Below are 9,574 nucleotides of genomic sequence, written 5' to 3'. Positions count from 1 at the left end.
TAATGACAATGGATCCCACTAAATAGCACGTGACATCTTTTAATTGGGTGCTTTGAAAATACTACGTGAATAATGTAGCAATTTGTAGTTGTCTAAAAATTTCACTCTCTACAAAAAGAATGAAATGATTATTTCCTTTTGTGGATTTCTTATGATAGTCTTCTTTAACCATTTTTTAGAAATCTTTAAATTCCTAAGGGTTTAACAAATAAATTCAACAAAAACATGCCCCTCTTTACACACATGAAAATAACAAACTAGAACCCTTGGTTGGTTCTTGGAAAATGAAAAGATTAAATAAGATAAATAACTAGATCCAAAATTAAGCCAAATTAAGTAATGTTCCCCTTTCTTTAATGTTTTTCAAAAACTAAAAGAAAAATGATAAAATCTTCAACTCTAGAATAAAAGAGCAAATGAAGGATCAAACAAAAAGGTTGAATTTACACAAAATAAATCAATTGAGCAATAATGAAAAACTATAATTAGAGAATGATCTCCAAATTGGAACCTAGTTTCTTTGGTCTCATATAAGGTAATTGAATCACCTGCTTTTGTTTTTCAGCCAAAATTCAAAATTTAATCCTTCCTCCAAGCATACATCAACAAAGAAAATCCCCCATTACTCCCACTTGACCTAGTGGATGAAGAACATGAACTTCTCCCTCCATCACTGCTCTCCTCTGCCCATTGCAACACACTTGAACATGACAGCGACGGCGACAACCATGTCGCCGACGGTGTTGAACCAGACCCCGATGAAACCGATAAGCTCTTCCTCATTAATCTCTTCTCTGGACCTACCATTTCTGGCCACACCCCACCATCACCAACTTGAAACACAAACACACCATGCCCAATACCATTAGTACCACTATTGTTGTTATTACTATTACTAGTACTAATATTATTGACCCAATTAAACACGTCCCAAAAAAATTCCACTTCAATGCCACCAACGTAAATTTTTTCATTCCCTCTAAATTTCCATGCCAACCTTTTTACAACAAGCCTAATTTCACCATCCACTTTAACTTTGAGCACTCCCCCACTGCACTCAATTCCAATCTCATGTTTGGTCCCCAAGAATTGAGCCCGGGATACATAATTCCTGCGTCCAAACACGTGCTCCCTCCTAGACAACAGAGTTGGCTCACTGAGTTGGCGAGTCAAGGCCAACCCGGATCGCCGAGTCAACTCGTCATGAAGATCACCCAGAAAAAACTCAAGCTTGGCATTGCAAGAGATGGCAACATAGAATCCCGAGTCGGGCTCGGCCGAGTTGCGAGTGAACTCAGCCCGAGTGAAGTCCCAATAAAGCTTGATTCTTTGGTAGTGGTGGTGGGTTAAGTAGATGGACTTGGAACCTGGGCGAGATTTGAAGAATGAGAAAGTTGATGGGCTGAGAGAGATGGTGATGGAGAAAGAGTCAGTGGCGTAAATGGTGAGGGAGTGAGAGGAGGGGGTTTTGGACCAAGTGAGTGTGAGATATGTTGGTGAGTTGCAGAGATGAGTTTGGTATATGCAAGTTATGAGGTTTTGAGGGACTTGATGATTAGAGGTGTTGTTGCTTGAGACTGTGTTGGGTTGGCTGAAACATGCTGGAATCATGGTGTCTAATTAGTCTTGTGTTTGTTTCTCAAAACATTCAGCCAGACTTTAGAGAGAGAAAGAGAGAGAGAGAGAGAGAGAGGTGGTTCTTGGCTAATCGACTTATATGTGTCTGAGGAGATAGTTTGGGTTTTGGAGTACTTTAAGAGAGAGATTCTGGCAGGTTTGCTTTGTATTAATGTTGGTGGGTACATGACCTCTTCGGATATTGCTTTTGAGGGCAGTGTCTGTAATAAGTTTTTTTCCTTTTTTTATTTTTATTTTTTATTTATATATATATATATTTAAAAAAAGGCTTATTTAAATAAAATCTATTTATTAATTTTGAGTATTCTAATTTATATTCAAATTAATCATAAATTGTCACATTTTTTTCCTTCTAAAAAAACCAAAGCTTAGAAAGGAATATAATCAAATATGTGCCATACTCCAATGGTTAAAACATGAAATAGAATACTAAAAATGGACAAAAAAATTATATTTGAAAAAAATTACAATTACAAGATAAATAAGCTATAAAGCAAAAAACCCCTAAACCAAAAGCACATTAGTTTTATTTTGTAGGTTTTTTGGCTTCAATAATTGTTTCCACTTTTCACATTTATTGATGTATAATCCGTAAAAATGATGTTCATATTGTTATATGGGATGTCTATATTTCATTTTATTGATATCTACATTTAATCTTGAAATTGATGACATGTACATACAATAATATACAATAGGGAGGTGAGTTCCAGTTAGTTGAATTGTAAAATATTTTATCAATCGATTAAAAGATATAAAACATTTTCTATGCCAAAAATTAATTGATATCTTAAACTGAAAATAAAGAACTATCATAATAAAGCAAAAATCATAACTTGAAATTCCATCTGTGTGTATTTATATATCTATATTTTTTGAATGATGTGAACATATTAGGCTTCCATTATGACAATCATCAGCATTAGTTGCTGAGCCTTACACACAGTTTCTTTCTTGTTGGCTATCCATAATTTGCGCCTCTGAAGGGGCTTCAGTCTTCAAAGTTCAAACCATCTCTTTCTCTCTCTATCTCTTACATATGGGCATGGGAATGAGCTGGGTTGCACTTGGGGTTTCCCTGTCACAATTAAGTACACATGACTTTTTGTGATTTTCTTTTCTACTTTGAAAGGGCTTCATGCCCTTTTTTAATGTTTCCTTCTTTTTATTTGCCATCGCAAAAGGGCAGGGAATAGATGATGGGTCATTGGGAAAAGGAAAAGGCCCCCCACAACTACTTTTGTACTGTTGCTAGCTTCACTTCACTCATTGAGTTGGTTTCAAGGAAGAACTTCAGGGGAGATAATAATAAGTTCAGTGTTGTTGGATGTAGTTTTTGGATAATACATACATGACAAAGCATACCATATTTAAACAATTCTCACAGCCAGACTTAATCAATCAGGCAACAAAACTCGTTAGAAGACAACTATTTTCTATTTATTTATGTTTGCTAGGCCAAGTTCTTTATAGACTTTATACTAAAGGTACTTTCTTTTGGTTTCCTTAAACTTTCTTTTTTGCATATATTATAGTATTCTGGCTGAATTTCAACAACTAATCACCTTCAAATTTATTTATTTATTGTTTGGTCCTATTCAATAGTATACTTTGCCTGACTTTATTTATTTCTAGTCTTTCTTTACAAATGAACCCCAAATGTAAAATTCTCTCTCTTAACAAAAACGAATATTTAAGTTTTAATCTTATCCGAATGAGCTTTCAGGTTCTTTGATTTTTTTTTTTTTTCCTAACATGTGCCAACCATAATTCTAAGGTCAGGTTCGATTTCTTCTACGTCGACCCAAAAACCATTGCGTTGGGTATTAAAAATTGCCTCTAGTATTGGTGAACTCTCAATATCGGGTGTTGGAGTTGGACTCAGAAAAGGGTTTGTCGTATTAGAAAACGGACATTATTCAGAATATTATTTTTTAAAGCCTATTGAAACATTGCGGATATACCCCACACGAATAATTATCATCATTTGTGTTTTTATTTTTAATTAAATATTAGAAGAAGCCTTATCCAATGTCCAAACTAACACATATAACAAGTTAGATCCAACATTCCCGAGTTCCTCATTTTAAATATGCTTTGTTAAGGTGTGTGTATGTGTGTGTATATATATATATATATATATATATATATATATATTCTTATGTAAAATATTTCAAAATTTTTGTTTTTGATCTCTCAATAGACCTAACAAAAGATACATAAATTTTGTTTTTCTTATTAAAATGAGACCACTCATCTTTCTCAAAAAAAAAAAAAAAAATGAGATCACACATATGTAGTAGTATCTGATCGATATCTTGGTGGTTAGAGCCATGCATATTGGGTGCTCCAAAATTATTATGATTATGATGCATGCATATAGATTATAGAGAATGTGAAGAAAGGTTGAAGCCTCCTTGAAATCTTAATTTGGATTCACGAATCACGACTTTATATTTCCATTTACAAATGCACATGATTCATATCTTTTATATGTGGCTGATTTTGTGCATAGGGGGGATGTTTGATTGTTGGGGAATCAAATAGTTTTGAATACTCTTCTCCAAATATATATATATATATATATAGTATATTTGAATAGAGACTATAGATAGAGCATTAGAGTGATTTTCTATATATATCCAATTCCAACTTCCAAGATTACATGGGTTGCACGATGTTATGAACATATTCAGCAAATCCCCATATTTACGTGTAACTATCAGGCCATACCCCATTTATCATGAGATTTGCACTTCAAAATTTCTTCTCTACTTTTTGCTGTGGTAATTGCAAATTCTTTTGAGAAAATAAAAAAATATTTGCAAAGGTACCACATATTCCATCATATATGGTAGCTGATACTGGTTCTTAGTATTGATTTTTTTTCTTTTAAAATCTTTGCCAAAATATAAGGACCAAATTTCTTTCTTCCCCCAAAGATGAAATATAATTAAGATATATTTATTTATCAAAGGTTGAATTGAGAAAAGTTAGGAATTTAAGATACCCTTCCTTAGCGGGTCTAGTATAAGTAAAATTAACCACATAACCACTCAGAGAAACATGAGTAAGGATGACAATGGGGTAGAATGGATATATTTATCCATTCCTCTCATTATTCCGTGACTTAAAACCTCCCTCCATACTCATAAAATATTTATTACTGTGCCCAATTTCACAAGAAAATTTTGATACTCACATCTAACTTGTCTTTAAAAAAAAAAAAAAAAAAAAGTTCAAACTGTGTAAATTTAATTAGTAGGATAAAACACAAAACATTCCTAGATCTTTGGGTTAAAGTCAAATTAACCCTTGAACTTATTAGTTTGAAATTAGAAATTAACCTCAACTTTGAGAAATACCAAATTTGATCATTCTGTCAAAATTTTCATTTCTTTGTGATTAAATTTTTTATATTAAAATGTAAAATTAAATTTTAATTAAAGATTTTTTTTCCTCATGCGTTCACAATGGAAGAAGACGAAAATTTAGACAGATAAAATTAATTTCGATATTTCTCAAAATTTAGGAGCTTCTAATTTCAAATTAGAAGATCAAACAGTAAGTTTGATTTTGACCCAAAAATCAAGATATATGTATTTACATTTTACCCAATTTAAAAAGAAATTTAGATTAAAAAGGCAAAAAAATTAATCATGGCTACAGCTGTGCAATAAGAGGGGAATGATGAGGGTCGAGGGCTATGATTCATTCTCTTACAAGTATAATAATGTAACCTCATAATTTATCTTCCATTTTTTCAAACTTTTAACCAGCCCATTCGGGGTGGGGTATGTAGGACAGGTTTTTTTTTAATAATCCCATTGCCATCGATGCACACAGACCCAAAATATTAAAAAATACAACCCTCATAGATTATAAACGAAATTGAAATCCCACACAATTGCATTTGTCAATGAATGTACTAACCCTAGCCAAATAGTCAAAACTTGGTTACCTTCCCCATAAATATATTTGAAAAATCTATAGAATTTCTACTATATCTATCATCAATTAGATAGTACAAAGTTATTTATTATTTTTTTTTTTTATAAAAAAAACTAGTATAAACTTTAGGTAACTATGTTCCTGTCAACTTCTATTTGTAGTTCTACTTCACTGTCTCTTATAAGCTGGAATCCATCCCAGTGAGAGTTGAAAATTGACATATGGCTCTCCATTTCCCTTTGGCCTGTTCCATCACAAGGAATAAGATTCAGGATCCTCCAAACCATTAAAACTTTAGTTTAAATCCAATTGCCAATAGGAGTCCATTTAGTGACTTTGCTAACCCTTGTTTCTAAATTCTAACTCTACATTAGGAATCCAAAGAAAGATTAATTAGCAGATTTGATTAATTTATTGAATGACTTTCCTAGTTTCTTTCAATGATACTATAGACAACAGTTGGGAATGCTTTCTTTGATATGAAAATCATTTCAATCACTCCATAACAACCATAAGATCTAATAATCCTTTCACTTTTTTTCTTTTTTGATGAAATGGTCTTTTCACTAAACGACCAATATCTATTCTTATTATTCCAGATTCTTTCTGCCAAATATATATATATATATATATATATATATTTTTTCTTTTGAAATAGAATTTTTTGCATGAACAGGAACATTACAAAGCATAACGATGTCATATGATCTTCCTTACTACCACATATGGAACAATCCACAAACAACCGAAAGGTCCTATGAATCATGTTATTATTCTTTGTTAATCGACAAATATATATATGTCAAGGGTTCTTTTTATGTTTCTTATACCTTAGACACGCGTCTTGATGTTATTAGACAATGCTTAGTTTAGGCTTTTTCGAAGAAGGAAGTTGGGTCTGGCACTTTACAAAATGAGCTCCAAAGTACCATTCTACCGTTGCCAGTTTATGTACAAACGTTGAGTCCAAAGTCCAAGGGAAGACGCTGCAAAGTGGGCTTATCCTCTGTTTTTGCCGCAGAAGGAACTTTTCTCTAGTTTCTGCAATAAGATTGACTTTTCTACTGCACAATAAAACCTTCTGCTGCACAGTATAGCCTTCTGCTATATGGTAAAACTTTCTACACTTTTCTACAACACGAATGACTACTCTTCATTTTTTACTACAGAAATACTTTTTTACTTCATGCACATAAACAAATCCAAAACCCAAAGAAAATACCCATCAAGCAAATGTTAGTTTACATGAGTTAGCATATTCTCAAATATATACATACATATATTCGTATATGTACTTATACGTATTCACATATACATATAAAAAATATATTTTGCAGAAAATGAGCTATAATGTATACATATGCGTATAACAGAATAATGATTAGATTGTGTCAAAAGTAAAACACGTAATAACAAAGAAATAAGAAAGCTTCATTATAAAAGGTTTAGCTAGTATAATAGATAATACGGTAAATATAATAAAATTTTGCTACAGTAGAATAACTAGAACAACAAATAAAGATACCACGGCAGGACAACTGATGCAACGAACGTGATAAAAAAGTGCTACAACAGAACAACTAAATAGAATAGATATAAGTTCTAACGAGTGAAACCAAATATATTTGCAATCGAAATCAAGTATTGAATTTTCCCATAGAATAAGTAAACCAAGAAGGAACTCAAACCCCAACTTGAACAACCTTGTCAAAGTTTTGCATTTTGGAGAATAGGCCTAAATGGCTACTAGCTATTACTTTTGGTGGACTTCAAAGAGTGGGTTTGCTAAGAGGGGGGGGGGGGGAATGGTCTATTGATGTATGCCCCTATTTCTGTTGTGTTTTCTTTCTTCCTTTTACCACTTTCTTTCTCTTTTTCTTTCTCTCCATTCTTTTTACTCTTAGTTTCTGACTACTATCTTGCCGTGTGTTTTTTTCTCCCTTGGGCCTTTTCCCTTTTGGATCCCTCTCCCCTTGGGTACCTTCCCCTCTAAATGTCTCATAGGTGTTTACTACTCTCTTTTATCATGGGTTCCTCCCCTCTTTCATCCATGGCTACCTCTTTCTTTTATAGTGAAATGATTCAATGAGATTTCTCCCTTTTACCCATAGGGCTTCACCAACTATTTTTGACTTGTTGTGGGCATTCCTTCAGGACTGCCCACCAACCCATTGGTTGCCCGGCCACTATCTTTGCTTAGAATACGTTTGCTACACCATTACTCATTTAGTGACAAAATTCCATTTTGTTTGTTCTTGTTGAATACCTCTACCTCTGGGTTCAAATGGATAAGGATTGGGCTACCTCACCACCTACCTCTATGGCATGCATCAGATGGTCTCACCCATCTACTACCTCTTTTAGGTAAGATACCATCCCAGTAGGGTATATTCCCAAAAGAAGTCACGACTGGAAACCAAATTAAGACCCCTTTTTACCCCCACCACCAAACCACACCCTCTGAATCCCCTTGACCATTGGCCCACTTCCCTTGTATTGGCTGGGTACAGGTTGGTGGTGCTCTAGCCCTTGTGTGCTTGCTCCACTATCTTCTGTTTTTGTCTTCTTTTGTTCCCATGATGTTTTTGCCATAGCAAATTAGCTTTGTTTCATTCTACTGCATGTCTTTGTCTTATTTCTTCATGCATTTCTTGTTGTATTTTTCATTTCCTTTGGTTTGGCTTTTCTTTCCTTCACTCAATTCCTGCTGTTGACACTTCCTGCTGTTCCTTGTTTTTTTTCATCGTGCTTCTTCTTCACATTAGTTTTCACACCTATCTTTTTATACAAAGGATTTGGGCCTTTGTGGGCCAAATAATGTTGACTGGATCAAAAGGGCCTTGGGCCCAATTTGCCTAATTCGCTGAAGTCATTCTGCTGAAAAACTATATTCTGCAGCAAATTGGTATTCTACTACAGATCTGTATTCTTCTGTAGATCTGCATTCTGCTGCAGATTGCTTTCCCTTGCATTTCTTTCTTTGAACCTTTCTTGCTCTTTGGTCTTCTTGGTGGGCCTTTGGGCTTTGATTTTCATTGGGTTTTCCTCCATATAGGCTTTTGAGTCTTGCTTCTTATTGGACTTTCTTTCTTATGGGCTTTTGGGTATAGATTTGCAAAAATGAGCATTAACAATATATATATATGAATGGGCGACATTTTTTGTTGATTATATATATAGTCAAATCTCAAGTTTCACCCTCAAAAAATAATAATAATTAGACCTACTATGGTTATGTAATTTTTTTGGGGGGTGGAGGGTGTTGAGAGATTATGAACCAAATGGGAGACAATGCTTCTTATGTGACTCAAATTCAAGACTTTGTAAAATTGTGATATAATTGTTAGGTTATAAATATTTAGTCATAAATGTTTAGGTTTTGATGTAGGACAAAATATTCAAATTAATTTCTGTAATTTTTATATTTGGTATTTTTATGTAATTTTCGTTATTTTAGGTTTAGGGCATTTGTTTCCTTCTTTTTAGGTGCTTTTAATATTGTTTAGTCAAATTAGGGTTTTATATGCTTTCATAGCTGCCTTAGGTTTTCTAGTTGCCCTAAGTTTTCTTTTTACTATTTAAATACATTGTAGCCTCCAAAGGCAAATTAGTTTTCATACTAATATCAATAAATACATACTTTTGTCAAATTCTTTCTTTGGTGAATTCTAGTTTATTTCCTTGTGAATTCAGGGAAACCCCTCGTGAATTCGAGGTTTACTACCAGAAGCCAATAGTTTAGTTTATGTTCCATCAAGAGAGTATCGTGTGTGCTTTCTTCAGGCTTCCACGACATTAGTTAGTATTAGAGCCTTGATTTACCCTGGTCTGATTGCTAACCGACGAAACGTTAACCACCGCCACAACAACGGCGTATAACTTAATGAGTATTACATGATGTACAACAAGCACTCACAAATATCTATGCTAGGATGGCGAAATTGAAGAATAGAAATAATAGGGATAAATGTAGCAGAGACGTAAC

At 33.6% G+C, this 9,574-nt stretch overlaps 1 protein-coding gene across 1 annotated transcript; it reads right to left on the bottom strand.

Moving 5' to 3' along the window:
* Window positions 1-423: 423 nt before the first annotated feature.
* LOC115982125 lies at window positions 424-1,723 on the bottom strand. The gene has a single exon (XM_031104643.1). It carries the CDS (start codon window positions 1,609-1,611, stop codon window positions 580-582), a length of 1,032 nt encoding a protein of 343 aa, XP_030960503.1. The 5' UTR covers window positions 1,612-1,723; the 3' UTR covers window positions 424-579.
* Between the last annotated feature and the right edge of the window lie 7,851 nt (window positions 1,724-9,574).

The sequence above is a fragment of the Quercus lobata genome, chromosome 3 (assembly GCF_001633185.2).
Source record: "Quercus lobata isolate SW786 chromosome 3, ValleyOak3.0 Primary Assembly, whole genome shotgun sequence".
NCBI lineage: Eukaryota > Viridiplantae > Streptophyta > Magnoliopsida > Fagales > Fagaceae > Quercus > Quercus lobata.
This window is presented reverse-complemented; position numbering and strand designations above follow the sequence as displayed.

What these genes read in the sequence shown, in the direction of transcription:
- LOC115982125 (XM_031104643.1), bottom strand. Translation starts at nt 1,611, where the DNA reads ATGATTCCAGCATGTTTCAGCCAACCCAACACAGTCTCAAGCAACAAC.